General features: G+C 50.9%; 1 protein-coding gene across 1 annotated transcript in view; it reads right to left on the bottom strand.

Annotated features, from left to right (window-relative positions):
• The window catches only part of LOC143986523 (C-type lectin domain family 10 member A-like), a 45,698-nt gene extending 32,834 nt beyond the window's left edge, over positions 1-12,864 (bottom strand). Inside the window, exons 1-4 of the mRNA XM_077484875.1 lie at positions 12,718-12,864; positions 9,007-9,097; positions 5,642-5,755; positions 1,009-1,080 (exon numbers count right to left, since the gene is read on the bottom strand). Of these exons, the coding sequence (XP_077341001.1) occupies positions 1,009-1,080; positions 5,642-5,755; positions 9,007-9,097; positions 12,718-12,864 (424 nt within the window). The remainder of the gene's footprint in view (positions 1-1,008; positions 1,081-5,641; positions 5,756-9,006; positions 9,098-12,717) is intronic.
• Positions 12,865-18,854: the final 5,990 nt, after the last annotated feature.

The raw sequence follows: 18,854 nt of genomic DNA, 5'->3' as shown, positions 1-18,854 counted from the left end.
TGATGATCCTGCTCGTCAGTCCTGCCTACTTAAGCCGTCCAGTCCAGAGGGTCTCTGCCTTCACCTTGGTCAACATCACAGAAACTCTCCTGCGATCCTGTTCAAGACTTGCTTTGCTGACATCCCTTCTGGCTCCAGATCCTGCTTGCTGTTCTACTACATTGATCCCTGACTTCTGGCTTGTCTGACCATCCATTCCGGTTACTGAACTCTGGCTATGTATGACAACATTTGTTCTTTTTACTTTTATTATTAAACAAGTGTGATTTACCTGTACTTCTGTCTCGGCCTGATTTCGTGGCTTCTGACAAATTTGAGGAGTAGAGGATTTGTGCTGGGGGGGGGGGAGCTTTTTGAGGGAGGGAAGGAATTGGTACTGGGGGCATACTTGGAGAGGGAGGATGTGAGCCTGGGGGATGGGTGGGCAAATATTTGTGCTGGGCAGCAGGGGGGGGTGTACTGGGAGGAGGGGGAATTTTTGCTTAGGGGGAAAGCATGCAGATTGGTCCTCAATTTTATTTTGGGGGTGGAGGAGATTTGAGGGGGGGTGGCACAATTTGGCATGCTTGCCCTCCAGATGACCTTGTCCCGAGCCTATTGCACTAGGGTGCGCACCCCAAAGCTCAAACACACATCCGTGTGTGTTTACACGACACAGTTTACTATGCTTCAGTTATGTATGGACACAGTGAATGATCGGTACCAATCGCTCTCTCTCTCTGTGTTCATTCAGAAAAGGAAAGGGTTGGTAAATGACATAGGGGCCTGGGCAGCAGGGGAAATCTGCACCACGTGGGTTGGTCCCTATGGATCTCTGTAGGCCTTGCTCCTAATAAACTCCGATACCACCCAGCCAGCAGCAGTCAGACATTTTGCCAAACCACCCCCATTCCCAGCCAATCCCCGCCCCTTTTTCCGGGTCTCAGGATTGGAAGGATGCGAGTGGGTTAAGGATGGTTGGGTTCATGTAATGAAGATTTGACGTTCCTCAGAGGAGTTCGCAGTTACCTGATACTTCATCCGATACGATTCGGTTCATGGAGGCCTTCACCTCCGTCACGTCCGCCGTCACTTTGGCCTCTGCAGAAAGAAAGGAACCCAAATTGACTCCACTTATAATTACTCGGGTCCCTTTCACATCCCCCCCTCCCCCCTCATTTCCAGTGCTGTGTCCTCCCTCCCCTTCATGGTTTGTCAGTCAGGGGTTGGGTGGGCCAGTGGGCTTCCATCTAATCTAGAAAATGGCCCACGGCATCCATAGTGCCAAACACGGCTTTACCATATAGAAGAAACACCAACTGGGCCACTCATTCACTCGATGGAAACCATTACGCTGGATGGGCGCTCCCCTTTGATGGCAATGTCACCGCAATCTCACCGCAATCTCACCACAATCTCACCGTAATGTCACCGTCACCGTAATGTCACCGCAATGTCACCGCAATGTCACCGCAATGTCACCGTAATGTCACCGTAATGTCACCGTAATGTCACCGTCTTCTAAAGAACGACATATGCTAAAATGAGGAACAGGACCTGCAGGTGGAGTTGGATCTTGAGGATTGGCACAAACTAGAGGGACATGCATCTGGCACATATATTAACACCTCGCCTATAGAAGAAAACTACAAAGTGTCTCTTCCATGGTATGTGGTCCCAATGAGACCGACCTCTTATGGGCCTCCCCGTACTGCTTTAGAGGATGTTCCCAAGAGGCTTCGTTCCTCCGTATTTGATGGGAATGTTCAAATGTCCGTAGATTCTGGATTTGGGTCTACAGATGTCTCTACTCTTTAAACGGGGATGAATCCTAAATCGGGCCGGTCCCGATTCTAGAAGCTCCGCGATGGGTGAGGAGACTGATCTCTTTCGTCTACTAGGTGGCCCTCATCGCGATAGCGAAGTGGTGGAAACCCCCCGCTAAACTGTTTGACCTGATTAAGACCAAGTGATCAACAAGATGCTCTCAGTCATCCTCCGCGATACAATTCCACAGGTCGAAAAGATGGGGGAGCCTTGGATTACCTACTTTTGCGGGGAATTTTTTTTAGAGTCCTTACACTTGTGGTCAGTGTGAAGAATGGTCCTTATACTTGTGGTCATTGGGAAGAATGGTCCCCATACTTGTGGTCATTGGGAAGAATGGTCCTTACACTTGTGGTCATTGGGAAGAATGGTCCCCATACTTGTGGTCATTGGGAAGAATGGTCCTTACACTTGTGGTCATTGGGAAGAATGGTCCTTATACTTGTGGTCAGTGGGAAGAATGGTCCTTACACTTGTGGTCAGTGGGAAGAATGGTCCTTACACTTGTGGTCATTGGGAAGAATGGTCCTCACACTTGTGGTCATTGGGAAGAATGGTCCTTATACTTGTGGTCATTGGGAAGAATGGTCCTTACACTTGTGGTCAGTGGGAAGAATGGTCCTTACACTTGTGGTCATTGGGAAGAATGGTCCTTACACTTGTGGTCAGTGGGAAGAATGGTCCTTACACTTGTGGTCATTGGGAAGAATGGTCCTTACACTTGTGGTCATTGGGAAGAATGGTCCTCACACTTGTGGTCATCGGGAAGAATGGTCCTTACACTTGTGGTCATTGGGAAGAATGGTCCTTACACTTGTGGTCAGTGGGAAGAATGGTCCTCACACTTGTGGTCATTGAGAAGAATGGTCCTTACACTGGTGGTCATTGGGAAGAATGGTCCTTACACTGGTGGTCATTGGGAAGAATGGTCCTTACACTTGTGGTCATTGGGAAGAATGGTCCTTACACTTGTGGTCAGTGGGAAGAATGGTCCTTACACTTGTGGTCATTAGGAAGAATGGTCCTTACACTTGTGGTCAGTGGGAAGAATGGTCCTTACACTTGTGGTCATTGGGAAGAATGGTCCTCATACTTGTGGTCATTGGGAAGAATGGTCCTTACACTTGTGGTCAGTGGGGAAGAATGGTCCTTACACTTGTGGTCATTGGGAAGAATGGTCCTCACACTTGTGGTCATTGGGAAGAATGGTCCTCATACTTGTGGTCATTGGGAAGAATGGTCCTTACACTTGTGGTCATCGGGAAGAATGGTCCTCATACTTGTGGTCATTGGGAAGAATGGTCCTCACACTTGTGGTCAGTGGGAAGAATGGTCCTCATACTTGTGGTCATTGGGAAGAATGGTCCTTACACTTGTGGTCATCGGGAAGAATGGTCCTCATACTTGTGGTCATTGGGAAGAATGGTCCTCACACTTGTGGTCATTGGGAAGAATGGTCCTTACACTTGTGGTCATTGGGAAGAATGGTCCTCGCGCTTGTGGTCAGTGAGAAGAATGGCCCTCACACTTGTGGTCAGTGGGAAGAATGGTCCTCACACTTGTGGTCATTGGGAAGAATGGTCCTCACACTTGTGGTCATTGGGAAGAATGGTCCTCACACTTGTAGTCATTGGGAAGAATGGTCCTTACACTTGTGGTCAGTGGGAAGAATGGTCCTTACACTTGTGGTCATTGGGAAGAATGGTCCTCGCGCTTGTGGTCAGTGAGAAGAATGGCCCTCACACTTGTGGTCAGTGGGAAGAATGGTCCTCACACTTGTGGTCATTGGGAAGAATGGTCCTCACACTTGTGGTCAGTGGGAAGAATGGTCCTCACACTTGTGGTCAGTGGGAAGAATGGTCCTCACACTTGTGGTCAGTGGGAAGAATGGTCCTCACGCTTGTGGTCAGTGGGAAGAATTGTCCTCACGCTTGTGGTCATTGGGAAGAATGGTCCTCGCGCTTGTGGTCAGTGAGAAGAATGGCCCTCACACTTGTGGTCAGTGGGAAGAATGCTCCTTACACTTGTGGTCATTGGGAAGAATTACCCCCTTACAGATAGCAAAAAAGATCAATGGTGTCGGTGGAAACTCATCTGAGGAGGCAGAAATTACCCAATGCTGAAGGAACCCGTACAACCTCTGGAGGAACCCTAGTGTTCCACGGAAACCCTGGTTGAGAATCGCTGGTCTAGTGAATAGACGTAATTTCTCAGCCAATCATATTTGTGGCTAAGCACGCTGGGATAGTCTATTTAAGGGGAATGAGGGAGGTGATCAGTGTTCTTTTAGCCCCAGGCCAAGGCCTGGGGGGCTGTATGTAAAGCAGCAGATGAAGGTTAGGCCTAGCTACGTGTGTAGAGGCTCAGCCCGAGAGGAGCCTGATCGTTGCAGAGGTTCAGCCGGACGGTGAACCGAGTGTCGCCAGAGCTGAAGGAGAAGCCTTTGCCACATGGGACCACCACTCCTGTTACCAGAGACAAGTGAGAACCAGAGGTCAAAGATGAAGGGGGTCATTGTCGCCAGTAAGGGACTACTCGTGTTATCAGAGACCAGGTTTGGGAAGTCTGAAGAAGCACCAGATCAGCCTTTTTCACTAGCGGTAGCCGGGGACGGTGAACAAGTTGGGAAATCTTCAGCGTTCAAGTCAGGGACCCAGCGGGTGAGCGCGGGTGACACTTGAAGAGGATTCGGCAAGGCTTAGCTGAGAGCCAAGCCAGGGACCCAGCGGGTATGGTGGGTGACCCTTGGAGTATACAGAAGCTTAGCTACGGAAGAGCTCAGGGGATCCAGAGGGCGGCTGGGATCTGAAGGTGTGGTGAGAAGACTGGGAGCTCAGTGAGAAAAGCTACAGCAGGAGGCTGTGAGATGGAGGCCAGGTCCTACACAACGGGGATACCAAGTCTGGTATGTGTACAGATCTGTGCTGAAGTCAACCTACAAGTTGAGTTGCCATAGGAGACAGCGGGTTCTACAAATACAGTTGCTGCAACCAGCTTAAAGGCCCTCAACCTGTATAGCTGTCTGCTTATTCTGTCTCGGAGTCTGTCAATTGCTATTGCATCTGCCTAAGGGTGTTCAGGCCCTAACCCTCTCTCCCCCAGTTCTTGTTAGGTGACAATAAATCTCTTTTGTTCGCATTCAAAAAGTGACTGGCGCCCAATCATTCTATCTTGCATTACACACACTATGCCTAGTAACTCAGCTCTCCCTGACTCTGGAGGTCACCATTAGGCCTCTAGGGGCCGGGGGCCCTTGCTATAAAGACTATTGGGAACGAAATAGAGACATTACCCAGAAAGCCTTCCGAAAGGCACTTTGACCAACAGTTCACTTGGCAGCGATCGGGTTGCCACCTCATCCCTTTAAATTCGAACACATAATAATTACACGGATTCTGTGGCTAATTAAGGTGGTAATTAAACTCACTCGGTGCCTCATCTGCATTAAATTAGCCTCAGAACCCGAGTAATTAGTATGTGTTCGGGTATAAAGGGATGAGGTGGCAACCCTAGGCAGCAGAGTCACCTCCATGAAGGCCAACGTTGGGTCAGCATGCAACGTTGGGTCAGCACTGACACCAAACAGCAGACAGTGATGTCACCAGCGCATGCGCTCTGAATGACCAGCATACCCGTGCCGTTCCTTCAGAGCATGCGTGGGAGTGACCTCATCACGGCTTGGCAATTCGATTGGCCACATCCTGCGAACCCGGAGGGAAGACCAAGTGAAGATGGAAGCCTCCGCAGTGCGCCCCTGGAGGGCTTTGTTTCAAGGTAAGTGCTAGTATGCCAAGCGCTTCACCTGAGTGCTGAGAGTCAGCGGGGGAGGACTCACGTGTGATGATGATGGTGAGGAAGAAGATGGTGAGGAGGAATCCAAGTAAGAGAGTCAGTGGGGAGCAGTTCAGTCTGGAGAGAGGATGAGGGATCCATTTCTTCACAAGGAGTCCTGAGGGGGAACAAAGAGGACAATTAAATTCACTGAGGACTGAGATCATATGACTTACTAAGGACTGAGATCCCATGACTTACTAAGGACTGAGATCACATGACATACTAAGGACTGAGATCACATGACATACTAAGGACTGAGATCACATGACTTACTAAGGACTGAGATCACATGACATACTAAGGACTGAGAGCCCATGACTTACTAAGGACTGAGATCATATGACTTACTAAGGACTGAAATCACATGACTTACTAAGGACTGAGATCCCATGACTTACTAAGGACTGAGATCATATGACTTACTAAGGACTGAAATCACATGACTTACTAAGGACTGAGATGCCATGACTTACTAAGGACTGAGATCACATGACTTACTAAGGACTGAGATCACATGACTTACTAAGGACTGAGATCACATGACATACTAAGGACTGAGATCCCATGACTTACTAAGGACTGAGATCACATGACATACTAAGGACGGTGGTTACATGAGGTACTAAGGACTGAGATTCCATGACTTACTAAGGACTGAGATCACATGACTTACTAAGGACTGAGATCACATGACATACTAAGGACTGAGATCACATGACTTACTAAGGACTGAGAGCCCATGACTTACTAAGGACTGAGATCATATGACTTACTAAGGACTGAAATCACATGACTTACTAAGGACTGAGATCCCATGACTTACTAAGGACGGAGGTTACATGACTTACTAAGGACTGAGATTCCATGACTTACTAAGGACTGAGATCACATGACTTACTAAAGACTGAGATCACATGACTTACTAAGAACGGAGGTTACATGACTTACAAAGGACTGAGATCACATGACATACTAAGGACTGAGATCACATGACTTACTAAGGACTGAGAGCCCATGACTTACTAAGGACTGAGATCATATGACTTACTAAGGACTGAAATCACATGACTTACTAAGGACTGAGATCCCATGATTTACTAAGGACGGAGCTTACATGACTTACTAAGGACTGAGATTCCATGACTTACTAAGGACTGAGATCACATGACTTACTAAGGACTGAGATCACATGACTTACTAAGAACGGAGGTTACATGACTTACAAAGGACTGAGATCACATGACTTACTAAGGACTGAGATCACATGATTTACTAAGGACTGAGATCACATGACATACTAAGGACTGAGATCACATGACTTACTAAGGACTGAGAGCCCATGACTTACTAAGGACTGAGATCATATGACTTACTAAGGACTGAGATCATATGACTTACTAAGGACTGAAATCACATGACTTACTAAGGACTGAGATCCCATGACTTACTAAGGACGGAGGTTACATGACTTACTAAGGACTGAGATTCCATGACTTACTAAGGACTGAGATCACATGACTTACTAAGGACTGAGATCACATGACTTACTAAGGACTGAGATCACATGACTTACTAAGAACGGAGGTTACATGACTTACAAAGGACTGAGATCACATGACTTACTAAGGACTGAGATTCCATGACTTACTAAGGACTGAGATTCCATGACTTACTAAGGACTGAGATCACATGACTTACTAAGGACTGAGATCACATGACTTACTAAGGACTGAGATCACATGACTTACTAAGGACTGAGATCACATGACTTACTAAGGACTGAGATCACATGACTTACTAAGGACGGAGGTTACATGACTTACTAAGGACTGAGATTCCATGACTTACTAAGGACTGAGATCACATGACTTACTAAGAACGGAGGTTACATGACTTACAAAGGACTGAGATCACATGACTTACTAAGGACTGAGATCACATGACTTACTAAGGACTGAGATCCCATGACTTACTAAGGACTGAGATCTCATGACTTACTAAGGACTGAGAGCCCATGACTTACTAAGGACAGAGATCACATGATTTACTAAGGACTGAGATCACATGACTTACTAAGGACTGAGATTCCATGACTTACTAAGGACTGAGATCACATGACTTACTAAGGACTGAGATCACATGACTTACTAAGGACGGAGGTCACATGTCTTACTAAGGACTGAGATCCTATGACTTACTAAGGACGGAGATCACATGACTTACTAAGGACTGAGATCACAAGACTAACTAAGGACTGAGATTCCATGACTTACTAAAGACTGAGATCATATGACTTGCTAAGGACTGAGATCCCATGACTTACTAAGGACTGAGATCATATAACTTACTAAGGACTGAGATCACATGACTTACTAAGGACTGAGATCCCATGACTTACTAAGGACTGAGATCATATGACTTACTAAGGACTGAGATCACATGAATTACTAAGGACTGAGATCCCATGACTTACTAAGGACTGAGATCACATGACTTACTAAGGACTGAGATTCCATGACTTACTAAGGACTGAGATCACATGAATTACTAAGGACTGAGATCCCATGACTTACTAAGGACTGAGATCATATAACTTACTAAGGACTGAGATCACATGACTTACTAAGGACTGAGATCCCATGACTTACTAAGGACTGAGATCATATGACTTACTAAGGACTGAGATCACATGAATTACTAAGGACTGAGATCTCATGACTTACTAAGGACTGAGATCACATGACTAACTAAGGACTGAGATCATATGACTTACTAAGGACTGAGATCACATGACTTACTAAGGACTGAGATCACATGACTTACTAAGGACTGAGATCACATGACTTACCGAGGACTGAGATCACATGACTTACCAAGGACTGAGATCACATGACTTACCGAGGACTGAGATCACTTGACTTACCGAGGACTGAGATCACATGACTTACTAAGGACTGAGATCACATGACTTACTAAGGACTGAGATCACATGACTTACTAAGGAATGAGATTCCATGACTTACTAAGGACTGAGATCACATGACTAACTAAGGATTGAGATCACATGACTTACCGAGGACTGAGATCACATGACTTACTAAGGACTGAGATCACATGACTTATCAAGGACTGAGATCACATGACTTACTAAGGACTGAGATCACATGACTTACTAAGGACTGAGATCACATGACTCCATTACTTATAATAATCACCTACTGACTGAGATTTATGAGAAAGAACAATCCAACCAATCCTGAGAACACCCCTCCCCCACCTACCTACACCCATCCACACTGCACAGTACCCCCTCCCTTGTCCTGTAGTTCTCGGTCTCTGATTGGTTGTCTCCTCCATGACCCGTACCTTGTGGGATCCACCTGTGTGCCGCGGCTCCGTCTCTGGGGGTCCCGTCCTCATGGAGTCCCTGTAAGTCGTCATATTTCACCGACATGACCTGGAAGAGGAGAAGACGGGGATTATCCTCATTTCATATTTTAGGAGGGGGGGAGGGGGGCAGGGATGTGGGGGCGGGGTCTGTGTTTACACCTGGTGATCAATAATAAAGAAATACAGAATATCCTGTATACAGGAGCAATGGATCAATAAATATGGTGTATTCTGCAGGGCCGTCTTTAAGGCAGGACAAAAGGGGGCAGCTGCCCTGGGCCTAATCATTGTTGTGGGGCCCAAAGCAGCTGCCCCATACTTGCCAACTATCCCAGTTTAAATTCCCTCGTCCCTTAAAGTTTTAGTCCTGTGCTGTGTCCCGATATCTCAGTGTGAAGTTCTGTTACTCATGCTGCCCGCCTCTGCCCTATTGCTGTGTACAGAGGACCCCGTGTTTACATGTAAATAACCGGCATTCATATGTGTATGACGCCCCCCTCAGGTCACACCCACCGTTACTTCTACTGAATGCTGCCCACTGGGGAGGTAAAGGGGCAGCTTGAAGTCCCGCCTACAAACTCTGCTCCTTCCACCTACCATTTAGCCCTTTAGCGCTTGAAAAAAAACGCCTCCAGTGTAAAAGGGGTCTAAAAGATAAAAAAAAGGGTCCCTGTTGTACACCCTACCCATTCACATAGTGGGGGGGCGGGGCCTCGGGGCCCCTTGTTAAAGGAGGCTTCCAGATTCTGATAAGCCCCCCCATCCGCCCGCAGACCCCCACAGCCCAGGGTTGTCGGGAAGAGGCCCTTGTCCTCATCAACATGGCCACAAGGTGCTTTGGGATGGACCCCCCACCCCAAAGCACCCACCCACCCCCCCCCCCACCATGTTGAGGGCATGTGCCCTGGTATGGTTCAGGAGGGGGGGGAGGTGAGGGGCACACGCTCGCTTGTCCCCTCCCCTTTACTGACCCGCTGGGCTACATGCTAGGATAAGGGCCTTGTATGAACTGGGGGGGGACCCTACACCATTTTTTTCCAAATTTTTCTATTGCCAGCATTCTTTACCTCTACATTTATCTGTAAGTGACAAGTGTAATGTACAGAGTGCAGGGGTCAGGAGTGTGTAATATACAAAGCACAGGGGTCAGGAATGTGTATAGTGCAGAGTGCAGGGGTCAGGGGTACGTAATGTGCAGGGGTCAGGGGTGTATAATATAGAAAGTGCAGGGGTCAGGAGTGTGTAATGTACAGAGTGTAGGGGTCAGAAGTGTGTAATATACAGAATGCAGGGTTCAGAAGTGTGTAATATGTAAAGCGCAAGGGTCAGGACTGTATATAGTGCAGAGTGTAGGGGTCAGAAGTATGTAATGCGCAGGGGTCAGGAGTGTGTAATATACAGAGTTTGGGGGTCAGGAGTGTGTATTGTACAAAGTGTAGGGGTCACGAGTGTGTATAGTGCAGAGTGAAGGAGTCAGGAGTACGTAATGTGCAGGGGTCAGGAGTGTGTAATGTACAGAGTGCAGGGTTTAGAAGTATATAATGTAAAGAGTGCAGGGGTCATGTGTATATAAGGTACAGAGTGCAGGGTTTAAGAGTATATAATGTACAGAGTGCCGGGGTCAGGAATGTGTATTGTGTAGAGTGTAGGGATCAGGTGTGTGGAATGTACAGGGGTTAGGAGTCTAATGTACAGAGTGCATTGGTCAGGAGTAGAGATGGGCCGAACCCGCCCCTGTTTGGGAGTTCTAATGCAAACGGCAAACCCCATTGAAGTCTATGGGAGCTGAACAGGAAAAAAATCAAAAGTGCCCCTTTTGAAAGCTTAAATGCAAGTAATTGGCCATAAAAGGGGTATGGGGGGGGGGGTTTGGGTACTGCCCTGGGGGACATGTATCAATAATAATAAAAAAAAACAATTGTTGTTTCAGGCGCAGTGTTTTTAATGATGCTTACATTAAAAATTAAAAATGAATTGAAATATAGTGCGGGGGGGGGGGGTCCCTTAGTCTGCCTGTAACATGGTGCATCTGTACCATGTATAGAACCTGCTGCAGCAAAACTGAAAAAAAAAAAACGAGTCAAATCCCATTTAAAATAACTTGCGGTTACAGTTGCCAACACCCCCCTCCCAAAATCCATACCAGACCCCTATCTGGGTGTGCAGCCTGGCAGGTCAGGAAGGGGGGACAAGTGGGTGCCCCACCCCCTCCTAAACCATACTAGGCCACATGCCCTCAACATGAGGGGGTGGTTTGTGGCAGGGGAGGCTTTGCCCCCTTTCACCTACCCCAAAGCACCTTGTCCCCATGTTGATGATCAGGGGTCAGGAGTGTGTAATGTACAGAGTACAGGGGTCAGGAGTGTGTAATGTACAGAGTACAGGGGTCAGGAGTGTGTAATGAACAGAGTACAGGGGTCAGGAGTGTGTAATGTACAGAGTGCAGGGGTGAGGGGTGTGTAATGTACAGAGTGCAGGGGTGTGTAATGTTCAGGGGTCAGGGGTGTGTAATGTACAGGGTGCAGGGGCCAGGGGTGTGTAATGTACAGAGTGCAGGGGTCAGGGTTGTGCAAGGTACAGAGTGCAGGGGTGTGTAATGTACTGAGTGCAGGGGTCAGGGGTGTGTAATGTACAGGGTGCAGGGGTCAGGTGTGTATAATGTACAGCGTACAGGGGTGTGTAATGTACAGGGTGCAGGGGTCAGGGGTGTGTAATGTACAGGGTGCAGGGTCAGAGGTGTCTAATGTGCAGAGTACAGGGGTCAGGGTCCCCACCCCCTCCTAAACCATACTAGGCCACATGCCCTCAACATGGGGGGGTGGTTTGTGGCAGGGGGGGCTTTGCCCCCTCCACCTACCCAAAAGCACCTTGTCCCCATGTTGATGATCAGGGGTCAGGAATGTGTAGTGTACAGAGTACAGGGGTCAGGAGTGTGCAATGTACAGAGTACAGGGGTCAGGAGTGTGTAATGTGCAGAGTACAGGGGTGAGGAGTGTGTAATGTACAGAGTACAGGGATGAGGAGTGTGTAATGTACAGAGTACAGGGGTCAGGAGTGTGTAATGTACAGAGTACAGGGTCAGGAGTGTGTAATGTACAGAGTACAGGGGTCAGGGGTGTGTAATGTACAGGGTGCAGGGGTCAGGAGTGTGTAATGTACAGAGTACAGGGTCAGGAGTGTGTAATGTACAGAGTACAGGGGTCAGGAGTGTGTAATGTACAGAGTGCAGGGGTCAGGAATGTGTAATGTACAGAGTACAGGGGTCAGGAGTGTGTAATGTACAGAGTACAGGGTTCAGGGGTGTATAATGTACAGAGTGCAGGGGTCAGGGTTGTGTAATGTACAGGAAGCAGGGGTCAGGGGTGTGTAATGTACAGGGTGCAGGGGTCAGGGGTGTGTAATGTACAGGGTGCAGGGGTCAGGGGTGTATAAAGTACAGGGTGCAGAGGTCAAGAGTAAAAGTAACTGTTACTGAGTAAACATGTTTGCAGGATGCCTCTAGCTGAGCCAGAGACCCCCCCCCCCCGCCCCCCCCCCACACACACACACCAATCTGTCCCCAATCCCTACAATACTAAGCACAGACAGAGTCGGCGTCTCCACACAGTGCACCAATCACCACCTGTGTGATGTCACATGGGGGGTGTGTCAGTCCATAAAAGAGAAGGAAAGAAGAGGATTGCCCACCTGGCAGTGTCCCGGCAGAGAATATCTGGAAGGTTCGGAGTTCTCTGGTCCTAATAGAAGAATTTCGGATTGCTTCAGTTTTTGCTCTCCGTGTCCCCTCCCCCCTCCACTCCTTCCTATTATCCTTTCCAGAAAACATTTCCTCATCCCCGAGGACAGACGAGTGGTGATAACCAGTCCGCTCACGTGTCACCATACCACAAATATACCTACTATACAATATATACAATATTCTCACCGCAACCTCCACCTTCACCGCAACCTTCTACTCCAAGAAGTTCTATCTCACCCCCGTCTGCCCCCGCCAGACCTACACCACCCCTACCAACCCCTGTGCCACCATCACCACCCCTACCAACCCCTGTGCCACTATCAACACCCCTACCAACCCCTGTGCCACTATCACCACCCCTACCAACCCCTGTGCCACTATCACCACCCCTACCAACCCCTGTGCCACTATCACCACCCCTACCAACCCCTGTGCCACTATCACCACCCCTACCAACACCTGTGCCACTATCACCACCCCTACCAACCCCTGTGCCACTACCACCACCCCTACCAACCCCTGTGCCACTATCAACACCCCTACCAACCCCTGTGCCACTATCACCACCCCTACCAACCCCTGTGCCACTATCACCACCCCTACCAACCCCTGTGCCACTATCACCACCCCTACCAACCCCTGTGCCACTATCACCACCCCTACCAACCCCTGTGCCACTACCACCACCCCTACCAACCCCTGTGCCACTATCACCACCCCTACCCAACCCCTGTGCCACTATCACCACCCCTACCAACCCCTGTGCCACTATCACCACCCCTACCCAACCCCTGTGCCACTATCACCACCCCTACCAACACCTGTGCCACTATTACCACCCTACCAACCCCTGTGCCACTATCACCACCCCTACCAACTCTTGTGCCACTACCACCACCCCTACCTACCCCTGTGCCACTATCAACACCCCTACAAACCCCTGTGCCACTATTACCACCCCTACCAACCCCTGTGCCACTATCACCACCCCTACCCAACCCCTGTGCCACTATCACCACCCCTACCAACCCCTGTGCCACTATCACCACCCCTACCAACCCCTGTGCCACTATCACCACCCCTACCCAACCCCTGTGCCACTATCACCACCCCTACCAACCCCTGTGCCACTATCACCACCCCTACCAACCCCTGTGCCACTATCACCACCCCTACCAACCCCTGTGCCACTATCACCACCCCTACCAACCCCTGTGCCACTATCACCACCCCTACCAACCCCTGTGCCACTATCACCACCCCTACCCAACCCCTGTGCCACTATCACCACCCCTACCAACCCCTGTACCACTATCACCACCCCTACCAACCCATGTGCCATTATCACCACCCCTACCAACCCCTGTGCCACTATCACCACCCCTACCAACCCCTGTGCCACTATCACCACCCCTACCAACCACCTTCCTAAAGCTTCAATTCCTTTAGCCAGCCCCTGTGTCACTATCACCACCCTTCGTCCTTGGTCCCACTTTCCACTCCCTAGGAGACCTCTGCCACTGTCCCATCCCTACACTCCCTGCCAGAGCTACACCTTCCCTAGTACGCCCCCTGTGCCACTATCACCACCCCTGGTGTTTGGACCCACCTTCCTCTTCTAGGGACCCAGGAGCTCTGCCACTGCTCATTCTGAACCTACACCCCCTTCCAGAGTTACATGTTCCCTAGTCAATCACGGTGCCACTATCACCACCCCTACCAACCCCTGTGCCACTATCAACACCCCTACCCAACCCCTGTGCCACTATCACCACCCCTACCCAACTCCTGTGCCACTATCACCACCCCTACCAACCCCTGTGCCACTATCACCACCCCTACCAACCCCTGTGCCACTATCACCACTCCTACCAACCCCTGTGCCACTACCACCACCCCTATCAACCCCTGTGCCACTATCACCACCCCTACCAGCCCCTGTGCCACTATCACCACCCCTACCAACCCCTGCCAGAGCTACACCACCCCTACCAACCCCTGTTCCACTATCACCACCCCTACCCAACCCCTGTGCCACTATCACCACCCCTACCAACCCCTGTGCCACTATCACCACCCCTACCAACCCCTGTGCCACTATCACCACCCCTACCAACCCCTGCCAGAGCTACACCACCCCTACCAACCCCTGTGCCACTATCACCACCCCTACCCAACCCCTGTGCCACTATCACCACCCCTACCAACCCCTGTGCCACTATCACCACCCCTACCAACCCTTGTGCCACTATCACCACCCCTACCAACCCCTGTGCCCCTATCACCACCCCTACCAACCCCTGTGCCACTATCACCACCCCTACCAACCCCTGTGCCCCTATCACCACCCCTACCAACCCCTGTGCCACTATCACCACCCCTACCAACCCCTGTGCCACTATCACCACCCCCTACCAACCCCTGTGCCACTATCACCACCCCTACCAACCCCTGTGCCACTATCACCACCCCTACCAACCCCTGTGCCACTATCACCACCCCTATCAACCCCTGTGCCACTATCACCACCCCTACCAACCCCTGTGCCACTATCACCACCCCTACCAACCCCTGTGCCACTATCACCACCCCTACCAACCCCTGCCAGACCTACACCACCCCTACCAACTCCTGTGCCACTATCACCACCCCTACCCAACCCCTGTGCCACTATCACCACCCCTACCAACCCCTGTGCCACTATCACCACCCCTACCAACCCCTGTGCCACTATCACCACCCCTACCAACACCTGTGCCACTATCACCACCCCTACCAACCCCTGTGCCACTACCACCACCCCTACCAACCCCTGTGCCACTATCACCACACCCACCCAACCCCTGTGCCACTATCACCACCCCTACCCAACCCCTGTGCCACTATCACCACCCCTACCAACCCTTGTGCCACTATCACCACCCCTACCAACCCCTGTGCCACTATCACCACCCCTACCAACCCCTGTGCCACTATCACCACCCCTACCCAACCCCTGTGCCACTACCACCCCCCTACCAACCCCTGTACCACTATCACCACCCCTACCAACCCCTGTGCCATTATCACCACCCCTACCAACCACCTTCCTAAAGCTTCAATTCCTTTAGCCAGCCCCTGTGTCACTATTACCACCCTTCGTCCTTGGTCCCACTTTCCACTCCCTAGGAGACCTCTGCCACTGTCCCATCCCTACACTCCCTGTCAGAGCTACACCTTCCCTAGTACGCTCCCTGTGCCACTATCACCACCCCTAGTGTTTGGACCCACCTTCCTCTTCTAGGGACCCAGGAGCTCTGCCACTGCTCATTCTGAACCTACACCCCCTTCCAGAGTTACATGTCCCCTAGTCAATCACGGTGCCACTATCACCACCCCTACCAACACCTGTGCCACTATCAACACCCCTACCCAACCCCTGTGCCACTATCACCACCCCTACCCAACTCCTGTGCCACTATCACCACCCCTACCAACCCCTGCCAGAGCTACACCACCCCTACCAACCCCTGTGCCACTATCACCACCCCTACCCAACCCCTGTGCCACTATCACCACCCCTACCAACCCCTGTGCCACTATCACCACCCCTACCAACCCTTGTGCCACTATCACCACCCCTACCAACCCCTGTGCCCCTATCACCACCCCTACCAGCCCCTGTGCCACTATCACCACCCCTACCAACCCCTGTGCCCCTATCAACACCCCTACCAACCCCTGTGCCACTATCACCACCCCTACCAACCCCTGTGCCACTATCACCACCCCTACCAACCCCTGTGCCACTATCACCACCCCTACCAACCCCTGTGCCACTATCACCACCCCCTACCAACCCCTGTGCCACTATCACCACCCCTACCAACCCCTGTGCCACTATCACCACCCCTACCAACCCCTGTGCCACTATCACCACCCCTACCAACACCTGTGCCATTATCACCACCCCTACCAACCCCTGTGCCACTACCACCACCCCTACCAACCCCTGTGCCACTATCACCACCCCTACCCAACCCCTGTGCCACTATCACCACCCCTACCAACCCCTGTGCCACTATCACCACCCCTACCAACCCCTGTGCCACTATCACCACCCCTATCAACCCCTGTGCCACTATCACCACCCCTACCAACCCCTGTGCCACTATGACCACCCCTACCAACCCCTGCCAGACCTACACCACCCCTACCAACTCCTGTGCCACTATCACCACCCCTACCCAACCCCTGTGCCACTATCACCACCCCTACCAACCCCTGTGCCACTATCACCACCCCTACCAACCCCTGTGCCACTATCACCACCCCTACCAACCCCTGTGCCACTATCACCACCCCTACCAACACCTGTGCCACTATCACCACCCCTACCAACCCCTGTGCCACTACCACCACCCCTACCAACCCCTGTGCCACTATCACCACCCCCACCCAACCCCTGTGCCACTATCACCACCCCTACCCAACCCCTGTGCCACTATCACCACCCCTACCCAACCCCTGTGCCACTATCACCACCCCTACCAACCCTTGTGCCACTATCACCACCCCTACCAACCCCTGTGCCACTATCACCACCCCTACCAACCCCTGTACCACTATCACCACCCCTACCAACCCCTGTGCCATTATCACCACCCCTACCAACCACCTTCCTAAAGCTTCAATTCCTTTAGCCAGCCCCTGTGTCACTATTACCACCCTTCGTCCTTGGTCCCACTTTTCACTCCCTAGGAGACCTCTGCCACTGTCCCATCCCTACACTCCCTGTCAGAGCTACACCTTCCCTAGTACGCTCCCTGTGCCACTATCACCACCCCTAGTGTTTGGACCCACCTTCCTCTTCTAGGGACCCAGGAGCTCTGCCACTGCTCATTCTGAACCTACACCCCCTTCCAGAGTTACATGTCCCCTAGTCAATCACGGTGCCACTATCACCACCCCCGGTCCCTCCCAGGACCCACTTCCCTCTCCTGGGATCCCTGGACCTCTGGCTCTGTCCATTCCTACACTCATTGCCAGAGCTACACCTTCCCTAGTACCACCCCCCCCCCCCCCCCGTGCTACTATCAGCACCCCTGGTGTTTGGACCCACCTTCCTCACCTAGGAGCTCAGCCACTGCTCAACCTGAACCTACACCCCCTTCCTAAAGCTTCAATTGCCTCACCTAACCCCAGTGTCGCTATCATCTCCCCTGGTCCCACCTTCTTTATATAGGAGCCCAGGACCTCTGACACTGCTCATCCTGTACCTATGTCCCCTCCCAGATCCCCTGTGTCGCAATCACCTCCCCTGCACCCTGGACCACCTTATTATTATTCCAGGACTTCCGCCACTGCTCATTGCCTGCCTACAGTATCTCACAAAAGTAAGTACACCCCTCAGTGACATTTCTTCTCTCTTTTCATGTGACAACACTGAAGAAATGACACTTGTCTACAATGTAAAGTAGTGAGTGTACAGCTTGTATAACAGTGTAAATTTCCTGTCCCCTCAAAATAACTCAACACACAGCCATTAATGTCTAAACCGCTGGCAACAAAAGTCAGTACACCCCTAAGTGAAAATATCCAAATTGGTCCCAAAGTGTCAATATTTTGTGTGGCCGCCATTATTTTCCAGCACTGCCTTCACCCTCTTGGGCATGGAGGTCAGCAGAGCTTCACAGGTCACCACTGGAGTCCTCTTCCCCTCCCCCATGATGACATCACAGAGCTGGTGGATGTTGGAGACCTTCCCCTCCTCCACCTTCCCTCTGAGGATCCCCCACAGATGATCAATAGGGTTTAGGTCTGGAGACATGCTTGGCCAGTCCATCACCTTTACCCTCAGCTTCTTTAGAAAGACAGTGGTGGTGTTGGAGGTGTGTTTGGGGTGGTTATCATGTTGGAATACTGCCCTGCGGCCCAGTCTCTGAAGGGAGGGGATCATGCTCTGCTTCAGTATGTCACAGTACATGTTGGCATTCATGGTCCCCTCAATGATCTGTAGCCCCCCAGTGCCGGCAGCACTCATGCAGCCCCAGACCATGACACCCCCACCACCATGCCTGACTGTAGACAAGACACACTTGTCTTT

The sequence above is a fragment of the Lithobates pipiens genome, unplaced genomic scaffold, assembly GCF_037356315.1.
Source record: "Lithobates pipiens isolate NorthernLeopardFrog02 unplaced genomic scaffold, aLitPip1_a1.2 Scaffold_167, whole genome shotgun sequence".
NCBI classification, from domain to species: Eukaryota; Metazoa; Chordata; class Amphibia; order Anura; family Ranidae; genus Lithobates; species Lithobates pipiens.
Note: the sequence above shows the minus strand (reverse complement) of the source record. Positions and strands in the feature narration are given on the sequence as shown.